Source organism: Mesoplodon bidens, assembly GCF_964165515.1.
Source record: "Mesoplodon bidens genome assembly, chromosome: 13".
NCBI classification, from domain to species: domain Eukaryota; kingdom Metazoa; phylum Chordata; class Mammalia; order Artiodactyla; family Ziphiidae; genus Mesoplodon; species Mesoplodon bidens.
Genome location: NC_138169.1, coordinates 17,498,139 through 17,516,064, shown reverse-complemented (window position 1 = coordinate 17,516,064; position 17,926 = coordinate 17,498,139). Strand labels below are relative to the sequence as shown.

Sequence of the window (17,926 nt, the reverse complement as noted above, 5' to 3'; positions counted from 1 at the left end):
TGATGACCTAGAATATATACTAGCCACTTAGGTTTAATCCCAGTGTTCACACCTTAACTCCTAAAGCTGTTGCTCCATGGAAACAAAATGCTGTGCTAATGGAGAATGCTGTATGCACTTAGGAAATCAGTCACTTGGGGCAGCTGATTTTCCCAGGAATTAGTGATAACCATAGATGTACCATCTTAATTTTATTCATCTTTGCTTAATGAATTGAATTGTTGACTTTCTTCATTTTGTTTTCCTCATAAGAATTAGAATTTCCCCTACATTTAGATTTTCTAAAGATTGATATTATCACTTTAAACCTCTCAATACCCATGTTGATAACTTGGGATAAAAAGTACATTATCTAATGGGTGCAGAAGTATAATTCCTTTGAACTTTCTGTAGTTTTTTCCAAAGAGATTTGGGTATTTTGGATTTCTGGGTATCTAGGTATTGCCTACTATTTTAATCTGGCCGTCACAAATTCTGATCATGAAGAACCAAAGGAGAGTTTGATTACTGAATATAATTTATTCTCCATTAGTCCAATACATGTTGTGTATTTTCCAGGATTTCCTTTGGTTGTTGTGGGCGTTTCACTGCTGCTGAATTACTATCATTCTCTCTGTCTGTCATGCTCGTCCTCATCTGGGTTCTCACTGGCCATTGGCTTCTCATGGATGGTAAGTAACTACTATGTGACGAGTTGAAATTTTAATATCATTTATGGTTAAATTTGTCCTCTCTTCCTCTACTTTCTGTGTTTTAGTAGTGGTACCTCTGATTACCATGAAAATTAGATGTCCAAAGATGGTGTTATGTATCAAATTTTTTATTATTTTTACCTACATTCTTAAGATCTTTTTTAATAACAGCTTTTTTAGGATGTAATTCACATACCATACAATTTACCTATTTAAAGTGTACAATTCAGGGTACTTCCCTGGTGGTGCAGTGGTTAAGAATCCGCCTGCCAATGCAGGGGACTCCAGTTCGAGCCCTGGTCCTAGAAGATCCCACATGTCATGGAGCAATTAAGCCTGTGCGCCACAACTACTGAGCCTACGCTCTAGAGCCTGCAAGCCACAACTACTGAAGCCCGTGTGCCTAGAGGCCGTGCTCTGCAACAGAGAAGCCACCGCAGTGAGAAGCCCGCATACCACAACGAAGAGTAGCTCCCGCTCGCTGCAACTTGAGAAAGCCTGCGCGCAGCAATGAAGACCCAGTGCAACCAAAATTAATTAATTAATTAATTAATTAATTAAACTTATTAAAAAAATAAAGTGTACGATTCGGTGGTTTTTAGTATATTTGCAGAGTTGTGCAACCAACACTACAATCATTTTGGGGTTTTTTTTGTTTTTTTAATTGTTTTTATTTTTGGCTGCATTGGGTCTTCGTTGCTGAGCAGGGGCTGGTCTTCATTGCTGAGTGGGGGCTACTTTTCATTGCAGTGCGCAGGCCTCTCATTGCAGTGGCTTCTCTTGTTGCAGAACACAGGCTCTAGGCACGCGGGCTTCAGTAGTTGTGGCATGTGGGCTCAGTAGTTGTGGCTCATGGGCTCTAGAGCACAGGCTCGGTAGTTGTGGCGCGCGGGCTTAGTTGCTCTGCGGCATGTGGGATCTTCCTGGACCAGGGCTCGAACCCATGTCCTGTGCATTGGCAGGTGGCTTCTTAACCACTGTGCCCCCAGGGAAGTCCCCAGTTTGTTTTGTTGTTTGTTTGTTTTTTAAATTTATTTCGGTTGCGCTGGGTCTTAGTTGTGGCTCACTGGCGCCTCAGTTGTGGCATGTGAACTCCTAGTTGCAACATGCATGTGGGATATAGTTCCCTGACCAGGGATTGAACCCGGGCCCCCTACTTTGGGAACGCAGAGTCTTATCCTCTGTGCCACCAGGGAAGTCCCCTACAATTAGTTTTAGAGCATCTTCACACCCACCCTCCAAAACCCACACCCAGTAGCAGTCACTTCCTCGTTTCCCCACCCAGCCCCGGGCATCCACTAATCTACTTTCTGTCTCTGTGAATTTGCCTCTTGTGGACATTTTGCCTAAATAAAATTACATATGACCTTTTGTGTCTGCCTTCTTTCACTCAGCATAATGTTTTCAAGGTTCATCCATGTTGTAACTTGTATCAGTACTCCATTCCTTTTTATGGCCAAATACGGTTTAATTGTATAGATGCATCAATTTTATTTATCCATTCATCAGTTGTTTCCACTTTTTTGGCTATTGTGAATAATGCTACTGTGAAAATTGGAATACAGATTTTTGTGTAGACTATACTTTCTTAATATAAATGGAATTACACTGTAATATAATATCCATATTATATATAAATATATGTGGAATATATAATGTATGTCATATAATATGTTAGAGACATATAATATGTTAGAGTCTCTATATGATAGACTTCGTTTGTGTAATAATATAAATACATGTCTATATCATTTTATAAAGGTACTAATAGCTAACATTTATTGAGTGCTTTTTATACATTGGGCACTCTGCTGGGTGCTTTACATGGACTTTCTCATGTAATCCTGAATACAGCTCTTTGAAGTAGGTACTATTATTGTTCTTATTTTACAGAAGAGGAAACAGGTTCTAAGAAGTGACTAACCACAGTCACAGAACTCCTGTGTATGTTTCATACTTACTATCAAAACATCTTGATAGTTGTTTTGATAGAAGGACATTTCTCAAAGTCCGCCATTATTCTTCTGTTCTCTCCCTTAAGACATTGTTAGACTTTTATTGAAGACCCTGTAACCATCTCCACCTCTTTCTTCGTTCAGTCCTTATTACTTCTCTTATTTTCATAGTTTGCTTTATTAATCTCACGAAATTTTATCTAACTGCTCTGCCCCACAAAGTCTGATCACCTTTTCCTTTCTTGGTGTTTCAGAAGGGAAGAAAGCTGAAACACAGAAGTCAATTTTATACTGTTTGTAACACTATCTAAAGAATTTTTTTAAGGGAGGAATTTGGAAAGCAGAGATTATGGGTATGGATCACACTTTTTCCTGTTACCCATTCCAAGCAACCACGAGGCTAATCCAGACCTTGGAACAGAGCTCTTTGGAGGCAGTGCCAGGTCCGAGGGGCTCCTCTGCTCCAGGCACTGTGTCCCTGGCAGCTCTGAGGATGGCTCAGCTACAGTGGTGCTGTCATTGAGTGTTTAGGGAGGCTCCCCAAACCCTTACTGGCCTTAACTTGTAAACTTTTATATCGTTTTCTGTCATTGTTGCTACTTTCTAATATCTACTTGTCCAAGGAGCTCTTACCAGTTTACACTAGTTAAATTGCCCTTGTGACCAAGCTTAGTTTTCCCTCAAAAAATAACAAAAACAAAAAACGGAGTCTTTGAGCTTTTTAGTTGTTTGTTTCTCAGATTGGTATTTGATGTGTGTTTGACTTGTTTTCTGCTATTAACAGAAAAGATAGCTTTCTAGCACGTGTCTGTAACATTCTGAAATATGTTCTTCTGAAAACAGAATGATAAATGTGGTTATTTTAAAGGGCAAGGCATGAAATATGTTTTCAGAGTTATACCAAGAAGCATTAATATTAAGAAAGTACTTCAGGGCTTCCCTGGTGGCGCAGTGGTTGAGAGTCCACCTGCCGATGCAGGGGACACGGGTTCGTGCCCTGGTCCGGGAAGATCCCACATGCCCCGAAGCGGCTGGGCCCGTGAGCCATGGCTGCTGAGCCTGTGCGTCCAGAGCCTGTGCTCCGCAACGGGAAAGACCACAGCAGTGAGAGGCCTGCATACTGCAAAAAAAAAAAAAAAAAAAAAGAAAGTACTTCAGAGTTTTTTGAACTAAATCTATAACTTTTTATCTACTCAGTTTCATCTTACAAATTAATCTTTTAAATTTGGGAAGACTTGAAAGAATTTGACCAGTAAGTGGTGTGGTATGTTTGCAAAAGCTGATGAATGAAGAAAAAGAGGGGCAAACTGGATGAATAGTTGAGCGTGTGTTTCAGGGATGTGACATGGCTGGTGGCACTGTTCAGTTGGGGGTGGGAGTGATTCTCATTCAACATGCTTGTATTAAGAACCTTCTCTGAAGAAGTCAGATGGGATGCATGCTGCCTCTTCAAACATGGAGTACGGTGGGGAGACTTGGTGGGCATGATTGGAAAGAGGTTATCGCCCAACTTAGAAGGAGTAGGTGGAGGCATAGGAGCAAAAGAAAGGCTTGAGGCCAAGCGCGTGTGGTGCAGTGCCATTCTGTGTGAGTTATGCCTTCACAGTCGGACTTGATCCATCAGAGAGTAGGGGACCTCGTGATTTAAGGCAGGGAATGATGTGAACTGATTTTTGACAATGGCAGTGAAGAGTAAGTGGGGGAGAGAGACAGAAAATGGGAAAGGATACACACATCACACTAGGAAGTATGAGAATCATGACCAGGGTGTGCCGTGACAGTCAAGAAGAGCACCCCAGAGTGGTTGCAGCCTGAGTGTGTATGATGAAGGTTACGATAAGATGAAAAAGAACCCAGAGTTTCTTGTTTGGAAGATTAGGGATAGAATGACATTGTGTGGAGTCATGGAGAATCCTGTCATTGAGCAGTTCTGAGTTGTCGTGTTTAGTTTAGACCCAGGTGGGGAGGATGAGTGTAAAATGAGTGGCTGGAACAGTGTCCTTAAGTAAGTGAAAAAGATGTGATCTAGGGTGTGCATTGGCTTTAAAGGAGCAAGGGCAATGCATCTGAAGTAATGGGGGGAAGCAGGAGATGAGAGCTGGGAGGCCAGAACTGAGCTTGGCTTAGAGCTTTAGCATTCAGAACAGTCCCCTGGGTCTTAGATAGTTGAGCACCATCTATAGCATGAGAAAAGGGATTTCCCCAAATACGAGCAGGTCACAGTGGGCTAACGGTGGACACTTTGCACTAGTAGGGTGTAAACATCTTAGACTGAGGTTTAGGGCTGCCTGATTTTTGGGGGGACTTACAAACTCTGTTAGGTTTATGAGCTGAGTAGCTTGTGGAGAGAAGCTGAGCCTGTGCTCCACACTGACTGCTGTATCCTCTGCAGCCCTGGCCATGGGTCTCTGTGTCGCTATGATCGCCTTCGTCCGCCTGCCCAGCCTCAAGGTCTCCTGCCTGCTTCTCTCAGGGCTTTTAATCTACGATGTCTTCTGGGTGAGTGTCTGTTTCCCCAGAGCTGCTGCTCTCCTTTGTGTTTAATTGGGACATTCACTCAGGAAAATTTTTAACTCTAAATATCCAAAGTCTGCTTGCCAGAGTACCTCCTGGCTGAGACCACTCCCGGCCTGCACTGTACCTGTTAAAAGGTGAGCAGGCAGCTTTCCGTGCCTGTATTTGTCGAGACTTGTTACAATAGAGAGTACACGTGTGACTCTCGGGGTGGAAAAGGGAGCAGGCAGGCAAGGTTCTCTGCCCTGGAGCACTGGCAGCTCTGCTGTAAGGGCTTCCTCTGTGGGTGTGGAGAGAAAAAATCTGCACGTACACACAGGAGCAAAGATTTTCTTTCTCCTCAAAGCGTGCAGTCTAAAAAGCTTGATGATGCAGTACTGAGACTCTGCTCTTAAGAACAAAGAGGGCTGTTGCTGAGATCGGGGTGCTTCCAGCTCCCTCTGGTAAAGGTGACTCTCCCCTCGGCAGGTGTTTTTCTCTGCCTACATCTTTAATAGCAATGTCATGGTGAAGGTGGCCACACAGCCTGCTGACAATCCCCTTGACGTTCTATCCCGGAAGCTCCACCTGGGGCCCAATGTTGGGCGCGATGTTCCTCGCCTGTCTCTGCCTGGAAAACTGGTCTTCCCCAGGTAAGACTGGCGTGTCGGCCTCATCTCATGATGGTGAGGACACTGCCTTCCTCTGGCCCTCTGTTCCCCAGTTTGTCTGTCTTTGTCATCAGCATTCTGATGCTGGACTGGAAAAGGGTTGTGAGTCATCTCCATTTTACAAATGAGGACAAGAATACTGACTTAACTTGCAAAGACTGATCATTAAGTGATACAGGTGCAGCTTTTTAATACTGAATAATGTTATCAAACAACCCTGTTACCGCTGTTACCATAGTTTAAAGTTGGCTAGAGGGAATTAATGGGAGAATCTGGATCTTTTTACTTCTAAGACATTTGTAAAAATGTCTTAATGCTAAAATTATACAGTTCCTGAAACTATAATCTTGGAAAAATTAATGTGCTGCTTTAATCTCCCATGTCTGGTAGTAGTAGGTGCTTATTTGAAGTCTTAGCAGTGAATGTGACACATAGTGAGCTCCTTGACGTTTCTAGAGGCGGCAGCGCTCAAGCAGATGGCTCCAGCAGTCACTTATGCGGTGCTCTCCCGAAGCGCTGAGGGTGGGGCTGAAGACCTCAATCGCCAGTACTGTTGTGGCTCTTAATCTCTGGACTCTTAAAAACGAGTGTTGTTAAACCCATAGAGATTGCCATCTACCGTTCAGATAAGTTCTTTGACTTCTTAGAAAGTGAACAGACTTTGCGCAGGAGGAGAAACGGGGTTGTAGAAGGCGGCACCCCTGACATGTGACACTACATTCCAGCTCCACTGGCAGTCACTTCTCTATGTTGGGCATTGGAGACATCGTGATGCCTGGACTCCTGTTGTGCTTTGTCCTTCGTTACGACAATTACAAAAAGCAAGCCAACGGTGACTCCTGCAGTGCCTCTGGACCCGCCAACATCTCCGGACGCATGCAGAAGGTTTCCTACTTTCACTGCACCCTCATTGGATACTTCGTAGGTAAGAGAACCAGAGAGACTGCATGCAGGCCCCTCTCTGGCTGTCCTACCCCTGGAATTAAATCAGGTCTTCTAGCTGCAGATGCCAGATGAAAGGAAAGCAGTGACTCTGGTTGCTGTTATAAACAACCACAAAGGAAAAAAAACTGACCCACGAGATGAAAAATGCTCTATGTGTTGGCCAGCAGCCTAGTTCCCTATCCAATAATATGTTTGAAGAACATTGCAGGAAAAGGGTGGTCAGGCCTCAAAGCTGAGAAGACCTACCACGCGATGAAATCTTCGGCTTGAGTTTAACGAATGTCACGTTTATTTCCTACTTTATTAGACAGATACTTCCCTTCATCTGCTCTAACATTTCCATCACCTCTGACCTCGGACTCTCCCTTGGCCAGCTTTTCTCTAGCCAGCTCCGTTTCGGGCAGACAGTAAGAGACGGTTGTAATTGGGCTAGTAACCTGTCTGTACTCCAACCGCTACGACAGTGAACGGAAAGAAGCACCTTTCTTGCCTCTGTGCCTCCTACTGAAGGAGCACTTCATAGTCCACGGTGCTCTCATAGGCGTGGGTTCATTGCCACTCCACTCCACTGGCTCTGAGTGGGGGCAGGGCAACTGTGGTATCCCTATTAGACGGATGCGCAGGCTGAGGCTCAAGATGTGAAAGGCCTTAGCCAAGGTTATATGGCTGTCATAAGCAGCAGAGTTGAAACTTGAACCCAGATCTTCTGCCTCCAAGTCTATCATCATATACCACAGGAGACAGAGGGAGACCAGGCACACCCAGGGCTGAAATGAGGCCTGGAACCGGGGACCTGGGCACGGAGTGGGACTTGGGCTACTCACAGGTCCTTGGAATTCTACGCTTTTAAAAGCTGTGCTGCTCCCTGTTTCTTTACCTGCTCAAGCTGGGCATTTCACTCCCCACCATTGGATGGAATGTGTCACATTACAGCTGTACAATCTCAGGACTGTGCCAAGAAGCAGCCAGGTAACAGTGGCTCTCCTCTCTCGGGGCTGTCCCCTTGGAGTTATTCACAAATGTTTCTCTCTCCTCGCAGGTCTGCTCACTGCTACTGTGGCGTCCCGAATCCACCGAGCAGCCCAGCCCGCCCTGCTCTACTTGGTGCCATTTACCTTATTGCCACTCCTCACGATGGCCTATTTAAAGGTGAGAGAGGCAGTTATAAACCAGTGAAAGCAATAACATGGCATTGACCCTGGACTTGGGTATGTATTCTCCTTGCTAGAGGTGGTTCTGCTTAAGACCCTAAGCTCTTGATCTTGAGAGTGGGATCTTTCTGTTTTTGTTGTTTGGGGAGGATTTTGTTTGTTTGCTTGCTTGTTTTTGCTAACCTGATATTAGCAACCTCTTCCAGGTTCTTACAGCCATTGGCTGACAATACTAATGAGTAGACCCCTTACCACCTGGTCATAGATTAATTAACTGAAATCCCTAAAGCCCCGCAACAGAGACTTCCTACTTCTCTTAAAAAACAGCACCCTGGGGGCTTCCCTGGTGGTGCAGTGGTTGAGAGTCCGCCTGCCGATGCAGGGGACACTGGTTCGTGCCCCGGTCCGGGAGAATCCCACATGCCGCAGAGCGGCTGGGCCCGTGAGCCATGGCTGCTGAGCCTGCGCGTTCGGAGCCTGTGCCCTGCAAGGGGAGAAGCCACAACAGTGAGAGGCCCGCCTCCTGCAAAAAATAAAAATAAAAAAAAAACAGCACCCTGTTGCCACCTAATAGCCCTTTAGTACTCTGCATTAAAGTTTGGAAATAATTAAGAAATGCATTGTAAAAACTAAGGGCATTATCTGATTTACAAGATTTATATTATCATCCACATTTTACAGATGACGAAACAGGCACAGAGGTTAATTATCTTGCCTAGATCATCTGAATCATAAGTGATAAAACTGCCACCAGGATGGAGTTGGTAAAAGCTCTTACCCTCTCAAGGGGCCTAAGACCCCTTCTAGGAGTTCTTCAAAGAATGAGGGGTTACTTTTCAATGAGTAAAATTTGAATGTTCTTTGATTCTCCACAGAAGCAATCTAATCTGAGATCAGGAGTCAGAATGGACTTGTAGGTATGTATGCCTCGAGTTGAAATCTATGACTTAGTAAAGTTCCTTCTTTCCCAGGGTGACCTACGGCGGATGTGGTCTGAGCCATTCCACTCCAAGTCCAGCAGCTCCCGATTCCTGGAAGTATGATGGATCACAGAGAGCGACCAGAATGGCCTCTCAGTCCTTTTCTGTCCACGCGTGGTTTTGTTTCCTCTTAGAGCTGGCCTGGTACTCGGAGATGTAGCTGTCTAAGGACTGCCATGTGACCGGATTATGCATTTTCAGGAGTGAGGTGCTGGAGCCTGCGTGGTTCCTTCTCTTCCTGCCGTTGGAGAGGTTGGAGCCCCTCCTGAAGTGACAGGCCTTCCCCAGCGCTCCTCCCTCCCCTGTTTTTATGGATCTGCACCAGACTGTTAACCTTTGGGGGACGGAGATGTGACTGTTTAAACTGACAAGGGCAAGGAGTCGTTCTATACCTTTGAACACTAAAAGGATGAAAAACATTAGCAAACTGGTTTCTTCAGTGAACCCTCAAGAACTTTTGGGACCAGTTTCCTATGGGGGACTCAGTTTCAGAGAACTGAGACAGAAACTCTTCTGTCATTATATTCTTCTTTCCGTTTTTTGGATTTATTAAATATTTTCTGTGGTGTGAAGTGACTTATTAAATCCACAGACACTGAGTGACTTCTTAACAACATACACATAAGAATTTGTTGTAATGAGTTCATGTCCACCCAGATGTTGTGTTGGCAGTGAACGAGGGCACGGTTTTTATACATACACACACACATGCACATGGATATATATGAATCAACAAAAATTAAAACCTGCTAAGATCATGCTGTATAGCAGACAGGGGCTTGCTGTAATTTTTAGCATGTAGAGCAGTTCACTCTGGCTTCCTTGTATATGGATAAGCGGCTGTCTTTCCCTCCACAACTGAACGTGCAGTTAAAAAACAGTATAGTATTTGTACTGATATACTCATGGACTTTAGGGGATGCTCATTTGGTTTTGATCAGTGTAGCAAATTAGGGATGAAAAGTTAAAACTTTTTGACCCTTTTTTCATTTTTACAGGCTTCTCCCTCGCAGGGTTTTTGATAGTTTCTTCTTGAAACAGTGCATGTATTATAGCAGCAGGTGTCTTTGTGCTTTCTGATCATAGTAATGTACTACTTGTAAATACATTTTTCTATTTTCTATTTTTTTGTATTTTTTTTTGGCATTTTGTTTCATTGGTGTGCTGTATTTTCCATGCCCTCACTCCTTTAAGAAAAAAAAAGGAAAAAAGCAACACGATCCTGTCCTTGCTGTTGTGATTATAGTCTTGGTTTACCTGTTGTGACAACTGGGTTTTGGGGACAAATGTCAAACACCCCCGGAAATGGGCCCTACGTTCCAGGAATTGTGGCAAGAATGAGCTGCTGTGACCCTTAAATCCGCCTGTGTGCTATGGCCTTGGCTGGAGACCCAGTGTCCCAGCAGTGACTAGTGGGAGTGGTGTCCACAGCCTGAGGGGAAATTGCCCGTTGTTTGGAGGCAGAGAGAAGCCGGGGATTGGCCTGCCCACCTGAGAGCAGGGGTTGGAGAAGGGCCCATGTTTCCCGGGCTCTCCTTTAAGCAGGTGACCTGTGTATAAACTGGGGCGCTGTGGGCCCCATGGCTGGAGGTCGCAGTGGATGGCACTCACAGGTGGTGCACGTGGCGGTGAGGATGGTGCACTCCTCCGTCATGTCTTCAGATCCTGCTGAAGGCTGTATGTTTTTTGTTGTTGGGTTTTTTTTTTTTTTAAATAAATGACTCCTTTCTAGCCTTTGTTACTCATCTTCACTTTTGGTTGTTGGTACCAAATGGAGCTCCCGTCCCCTCCTACCTGCTCTGCCTGTTCATGAGACTGACTTCAGGAAGTCCCTGTCTGTCTCCAGACGGGGTCCCCTGCAGCTCTGGTTCAGCCTACAAACGTCAGAGAACGGAGGCTTCTGCTGTCCACAGAACTCAAAACAGCCTCTGGGTTTAGTGAAGACCAGAAGTACACCCGTGTACTCTCTGCTGAGCAGCTGTACTTCTTTTTTAGCCCTCGGGGATGCTAAGGGCCCCTTAAACAGGGAGCAGAGCAGGGGGTGGGGGGAATCTTCCAGAATGACTCTGATTAGCGGCAAGTGCCAGTAATAGTTAAAAATAATATCCTGGCAGTTTGTCATTTTAAGTTTTCTAACTTTTCATTACAAAACTAAATTCCAGACGGAAAGAATGTAAATTTTTGTCCTTGCTTTTGTGCAGGTTTCGGGGGAAAATACCCATACAGGACTCCTGAATGTAATTTGGATTCCAGTTGTAGTCTTCAGAGCCCTTGAAACTTTGGCAGAGTAACTGCAAATGTTCCTTTTGTTTTAAATTAAACACAGGAGACACGCTAGAATTTGCCCGGTTCTGGAAGTGTCAGGCTCTTCTAATGGGGAGAGGTTGAGGGTGGGGTGTGCAGTTAAAGCACATGCTCTCAGTTTCTCCTACAGCCTCCCTCTCTCCCCTGCTTCATATACTTACATCCTGGTCTTATTTTTCCTGGATTCTCAGATACTGAGTTTTGGGGTTTTGTATCTAAGAAGTTTCTTGCATTAGGCAAGGCAAGGCATGTTGACAAAGTTCCAGCATGGACCCCCTTCCTCCCTCCCTCCCTGGTCTGGGGATCTTCCCCCAAAGAGTCTGCATGTTGGAACTCTCACTTTTTCACAGTAACTTTCTTCTTTCTAATTTGAGCTAATGGAGATATGGCAGCGAAGTTTATCCAAAGCCTAGCACGTTCCACTACTATTATTACCACTTAACGCCTTTTCTGAATAAGACAGCTGCACAGCTCCCTGTGTAGGAACAGTTCAAACTGAAACTGGGGGGGCTTTGCAGGGGGCTAGGGGGGCGGTAGGCTACTATCTGAATTGCCTTTGTCAACACAAGCCTTGGTTAAGCAGGTAAGTTATGTTACCCACAAGAAAAACAAAAGGTCTAGTTCTCTGTAAGAATGGAGGGGAGTTTTGCCAATGAAGTGTTAAAAATAGAATCTGCCGAGTCTGCATAGCAGCTCTCACATTACTGCTGACCAGATCCAGTGTTGTATGTAGACATTTGTGTTTTGTAAAGCCTAACATTTATGTCAGAGCCTTGGAATGTAGCAGTTTTGTACATATGTGAATGTCAACTGTAATTCTTCTCCACAGAGACAGGTCAGACAGCACAGGCTCAGAAGGAAACCAGCCCATTTTGCTTCTGGTCTTCCAGTGCATACAGGCCTGGACAACCTCCTTCCTTCATTCAGTTCCATTTTTTTGGCAATTTCCGTCACTGAAATCAAGAACAAGGGCTCCTAACACAGGTGTCAACCTTGCTACAGGAGTTTTTACTGAAGAGCTGCAAATCTAGTAGTGAAACTCGGGCCCTCCCCTCTTCTCAGAAGGATAAGCCAGGTAAGAGGGGTTTGGGGTTTTTTTTTTAATCCAGAAATTATTTCTATTCCTATGCAATTTACAGACTGCTTTCTACTTGCAAGGCTCTTAACTTCTTCAGGTTCGGAATCCAGCTTCTCGTGTATGGAGCCTCTCCCAGGACAGTATTTTTCCCACTCCTTCTTTTGACTGTGGCAAGCCATAATTTGTTTCCTCCCCAACCTTTTCCTTGGAATTCAAAGCCCTTTGCCCTCCATTTGAGGTAATTCAGTCATGTTTCACTTAAACTGTGTTAGTCACTGGGTGCTCCTTCAACAGAACCAGACATCCTGATCCCTACCCTCGTGGTCTAATGCAGGCAGGCCTTGCTTCAACTTGCTTGATGTGTGGGGAAAGTGGGGTGGCGAGCATCCCCACCACGAGGTTACTCAGCAGCACAGCACAGAGCTGCAGTCATAGCTTTCTGTGCTCGAATCTGGGCTTAGCTGTAAATGGCAAAGGTGTGGCTGGGAATGCTGATTCACAGGGCTGGGTGCGCCTGGCCAAGAGAAGGTTGAAAGCAGGGTTATAAGTGCCCTTTTTTCCTGTACCATTGGTGCAGGTGAAGCCCAGTGCTCCTGAGGGACACAGGCCAGCACTGGGCCAAATGTATCCCTGACAGCTGAAAGCAGTGCCAAGTGCAGTTCAGAAGTCTCACTACTTAGAGCCAGGAGTTAGTTAGCAGGCGCTTTATCTCAGTGTCCTACGGTCCTCTGTGGAAATTCTAACTTCATGCGGTGCTCTTCAGCAGTGATCCCTTTGCTGTGATGTAGAGCTCTTAGATATTTGAGTTATTGAAGATTCACGTGGAAGGCTCAGGCTTAGTTATGGTTTCTTTCATTTGGATTCTGCCTAGTCAAAAATTCTTAAGTTCCAAAAAGTCGGTCCCCTGTTGGGTGGAACCTGTAAAACCTGCCACTGGTTCGCAGGCGAACAGAAGCTCTGAGGAGTCCTGAAATAGGAGAGCCCCTGGGCTTCCTCCAGCACCCACTGAGTCCTAGGGTTCTCACTAGACCCCAGGAAGACAGAGGAGTGGGAAGCCTGTTAGGAAGAGGAAACACGGGTTGGAACTGGGAGTCGGGAGGTCTGCCAGGCAGTGGGCTGCAGATTTCTGCCTCGTGAGGAATGAAAGACAGGAAGTGGGTGTCCAGAGGACAAAGGCAGAGGGCAGCAAGGTGGCCGCCTGCCAGCATTCCAGCCTCGGGATTCTGGGGGCCAGTCCTCTGCCTTGCCACAGACTTGCTCCTGCAGGCAGGTTGCACGTCAACTTTCTAACGAGAGTTCACTCAACCCACTGGATCTTCCTGGGTGCGGCAAGCTCGTGCACCTAACTTCTAGTAGTTGAACCTTTTCCATTGGAGACAGTGGATTTCTTCCCACTTTCGGTCAGTGTTGTGGCTTGATTATTTTAGTTTTTTTCTCCGGGTATACAGTAGCCGTGCCCAGCTATGCAGGCTTACAGGGGGAGGGCAGAATCCTGGCTTCAAAGAGGAGATTGAGGACTTGGTAGTTCAGGGAGGAGCAGCCCAGCCTTGGCCTCTGAGATGACGAAGCGCTCTGCAGATGAGTCTTGGTCTTGCCAGCTGGACAGTGGTGGAAACGGTGCTGCGTTCCCCAACGCTGTCAGCAGGTTGGGCCCCAGCCCCGGCCAGAGCTCTGTGAATGGAGAAACACCCTAACGCACCCCGCTACCATCTCCCACTGCCCTGGCCTGTTCAGCAGCCACTGGTGTTTTCGGGGCCTGCGCCATTGGATGTCACCTACTGGGTCTCCCTGCCTCCATCTGGCCTTCACTGAGCTGTTCTGCCAACAGGCCTTCCCGTGAGAGCTGCCCCGGGCTAAGGGGGGTGGGAAGAACAGACAGAACTTGGTGCCACATTGGATGCAGAATGTGGCGATTAGAAAATGACTCTGGCTTCTGACCTGAACAATTAATTGCCAGAACTGAGCTAAGGAAAAGAGAGTGAGTCCTGTTCTACCCAGTAGAGTAACTAAAGCTAAAAAGTTGGGATGAAAGCATAGAAGTGGTATTTAAAGCCTTAGGAAATATACAAGCTGTTCTCAACAGTGAGAGGTAGGAGAATGGCTCCCACAAGGTCCTGTGCGTCGAGGCACCCGCCAGCACACATCCCTCACAGCCACGTGGGGCCTTGCTTTGGTGACAGAGTCCCTCTGAGCCTTAGTTTCCCGATCTGGAATGGGAATAAAGGTGCACCTTACTTAAAGTGTTAAGCGACTATTAGGCACTGTTCAGGTTTACTGAGTTTTCGTGTACTCCACAATTTACCAGTCTTCATGGAGTTAAAATACAGTTGAAAAAATCAGACTTAAACAGATGCACACACTTTCTTTATTCAAATGACCACAGCTTCTGTAATACTTTCAGTTCATCACTGAGGAAACTGGTTATCCTTCCACTGTTGAGGGGTGAAGGCTCTTCAGTCCTAGTCTAGGCTTTCAAAATTGAGTGGCTGCTGGATAGATAATAGGGTCTCTACCATCATCCTAGGCCAGTCCAGGATCTTGACGTTTTCCTGGACACGCTGAAGGACTTGGCACAAGGAGTGGGAGCTGAGTGAGCCTGAGTAGAGGTGGTCCGGGTCTGCATGTCCTAGGATGTCTGGGCAGTCCCTCCGCTGCCACGGCTCCACTGGGGAAGGGCCCAGCCGGTCACCCTGGTCAGGTTTCAGGAGTGGCCCTTAGGAGCCATTCCTTAGGAGGTCAGCTTAGGCCTTAATCATTTTGCAGCCCAGTCCGAGCAGAAGGCTCGCAACAGAAGCATAAAGTGTCCTGGCTACAGAACACAGAGGGGGGCCTGCAAAGGGTCCTGGACTTGTTCTTGCAGTAACTCAGCTGGGACAGAGTCTGCCTGACGGATCCTTAACATTTTGGCTGCTTAAAGCCAACAGTATCAACCTCTAACCAGATTCTGCAAACAAACCAAAGCTGACCTTTCATTGGTCCAATGTTGACATTTTAATTTTTCTATACTTTTGATTTTTTTCATAATAAATGCTTCCTATGCCCTCTTTTACTTTATTGTACTTTACAGCTCTGCTGCTTGTTTTGAGGGAAAAGGTAACTGCTACACTGTAAAGCTACCCCGTCAGTCACTGTGGGCCTGTATTCTCAAATCTCAAGGCTTGTCTTGAACACACTTGGAACAAAAGACTCAGTGGGCCAAACTCCCAACCTGTTTTCACATAAAGAGCAACGTCTTTCTAAGCCTCTTGGCTCTAGTCAGCCCACAAGACAGGAGAGAAACAGGAGCCAGACTAGGTAGAGGGTGAAGGCTACTCTTTTTCTTTTCTTAATTTTTATTGGCATATAGTTGCTTTACAATGTTGTATTAGTTTCTGCTGTACAGCAAAGTGAATCAGTTAAACATATATCCACTCTTTTTTAGATTTCCTTCCCATTTAGGTCACCACAGAGCATTGAGTAGAGTTCCCTGTGCTATATAGTAGGTCCTTATTATCTATTTTATGTATAGTAGTGTGTATATGTCAATCCCAATCTCCCAATTCATCCCAACCACCCCCTCCCCACCTTGGTAAGTTTGTTTTCTACATCTGTGACTCTGTTTCTGCTCTGCAAATAAGTTCATCTGTACCATTTTTCTAGATTCCACGTATAAGCGATATTATATATTTGTCTTTCTCTTTATGACTTACTTCACTCTGTATGACAATCTCTAGGTCTATCCATGTCGCTGCAAATGGCATTATTTCATTCCTTTTTATGGCTGAGTGATACTCCATTTATATACGCATCACATCTTCATCCATTCCTCTGTCGATGGACATTTAGGTTGCTTCCATGACTTGGCTATTGTAAATAGTGCTGCAATGAACAGTGGGGTGCATGCATCTTTTTGAATTATGGTTTTCTCCAGATACATGCCCAGGAGTGGGATTGCTGGGTCATATGGTAGCTCTATTTTTAGTTTTTTAAGGAACCTCCATACTGTTCTCCATAGTGGCTGTACCAATTTACATTCCCACCAACAGTGCAAGAGGGTTCCCTTTTCTGCACACCCTCTCCAGCATTATTGTTTGTAGATTTTTTGATTATGGCCATTCTGACTGGTGTGAATACCTCATTATAGTTTTGATTTGCATTTCTCTAATAATTAGTGATGTTAAGCATCTTTTCATGGTTTTTTTTGGCCCATCTGTATGTCTTTGGAGAAATGTATATTCAGGTCTACCACCCGGTTTTTTGGTTTTTTTTTTTTGCGGTACGTGGGCCTCTCACTGTTGTGGCCTCTCCCGTTGCGGAGCGGACGTGCAGGCTCAGCGGCCATGGCTCACGGGCCCAGCCGCTCCGCGGCACTTGGGATCCTCCCAGACCGGGGCACAAACCCGTGTCCCCTGCATTGGTAGGCGGACTCTCAACCACTGCGCCACCAGGGAAGCCCTACCACCCAGTTTTTGATTGTGGTGTTTGTTTTTTTGGTAGTGAGCTGCTGCATGAGCTGTTTGTATATTTTGGAGATTAATCCCATGTCAGTTGCTTCGTTTACAAATATTTTCTCCAAGTCTGAGGGTTGTCTTTTCATTTTGTTTATGGTTTCCTTTGCTGTGCAAAAGCTTTTAATTAGGCCCCATTTTGTTTATTTTTGTTTTTATTACTCTAGGCAGTGGATCGAAAAAGATCTTGCTGTGATTTATGTCAAAGAGTGTTCTGCTTATGTTTTCCTCTTAAGAGTTTTATACTATCTGGCCTTACATTTAGGTCTTCAATCCATTTTGAGTTTATTTATATTGAGGTATAGTTGTTTTACAATGTTGTGTCATTCTGAGTTTATTTTTGTGTATGGTGTTAGGAAGCGTTCTCATTTCATTCTTTTACTTGTAGCTGTCCAGTTTTCCCAGCACCACTTATTGAACAGACTGTCTTTTCTCCTGAAGTCTACTCTTAAAAGACTTCAACAAAGCATTTGGGAGATTATCTATCCTCTGGGTCAAGGTGGGGAAATTGGGGCATCAAAATATCATTGATGAAATAGATTAATAACTAGTTGAATGACCCTGTTATCCCAAAGGACCTTGCCTTTGTCCTCAGCCCTGCCCTGCCCAACATTTCTCTTGATAATTTGTCTGAGGACACAACTTCCAGGCTTAGCAAATTTGAGGAGGATGTGAAGCAAGGAGAGGGAACCTAACCATGATCCAAGGAGAGCCCTGAGGCCTAGGACAGGGGGTCAAATCAAACACGGGGAAGTCTGATGGAGAGAGCTACAGCAAATGAGAGCTACGCACCGGACATCAGTGACAGCCCACAAGAATCCCGAGGTAGGTGCTACTATCACCAGTTTTACAGAAGAACTCACCCAACCCCCGATACCACCACCTGGTAAGTGGCAGAATAAGCCCTAAACACTGGCCTGTGACCTTAACCACTGTATTTCTCCCCATCACAGAATTGCTGATAGCCCCTACCCTCAGAAAATACAGCTGGGCCATTAAATACTGCTGGCTCAGTGGCCTATGCCTCACTCCAAAACACTTTCAATCCAACCACTACCCAGAGGAGACAAGGACTGTTAACTGCCGCCACTGCCCTGTTCTTCCCAAGTCCAGTGTATGTTCCACATTGTGGGCCAGAATGGTGGTCAGTCATCTCAGACTTGAAAAATC

The 17,926-nt window shown here is 45.4% G+C and overlaps 1 protein-coding gene across 1 annotated transcript in view; it reads left to right on the top strand.

The window, feature by feature from the left end:
- SPPL3 (signal peptide peptidase like 3) overlaps positions 1-10,010 on the top strand; it is a 116,716-nt gene extending 106,706 nt beyond the window's left edge. The window contains exons 6-11 of the mRNA XM_081252507.1: positions 559-671; positions 5,040-5,146; positions 5,630-5,793; positions 6,537-6,736; positions 7,796-7,905; positions 8,879-10,010. Coding sequence (XP_081108633.1) covers positions 559-671; positions 5,040-5,146; positions 5,630-5,793; positions 6,537-6,736; positions 7,796-7,905; positions 8,879-8,950 — 766 coding nt within the window. The 3' untranslated portion in view covers positions 8,951-10,010. The remainder of the gene's footprint in view (positions 1-558; positions 672-5,039; positions 5,147-5,629; positions 5,794-6,536; positions 6,737-7,795; positions 7,906-8,878) is intronic.
- The last annotated feature ends 7,916 nt before the right edge of the window (positions 10,011-17,926 follow it).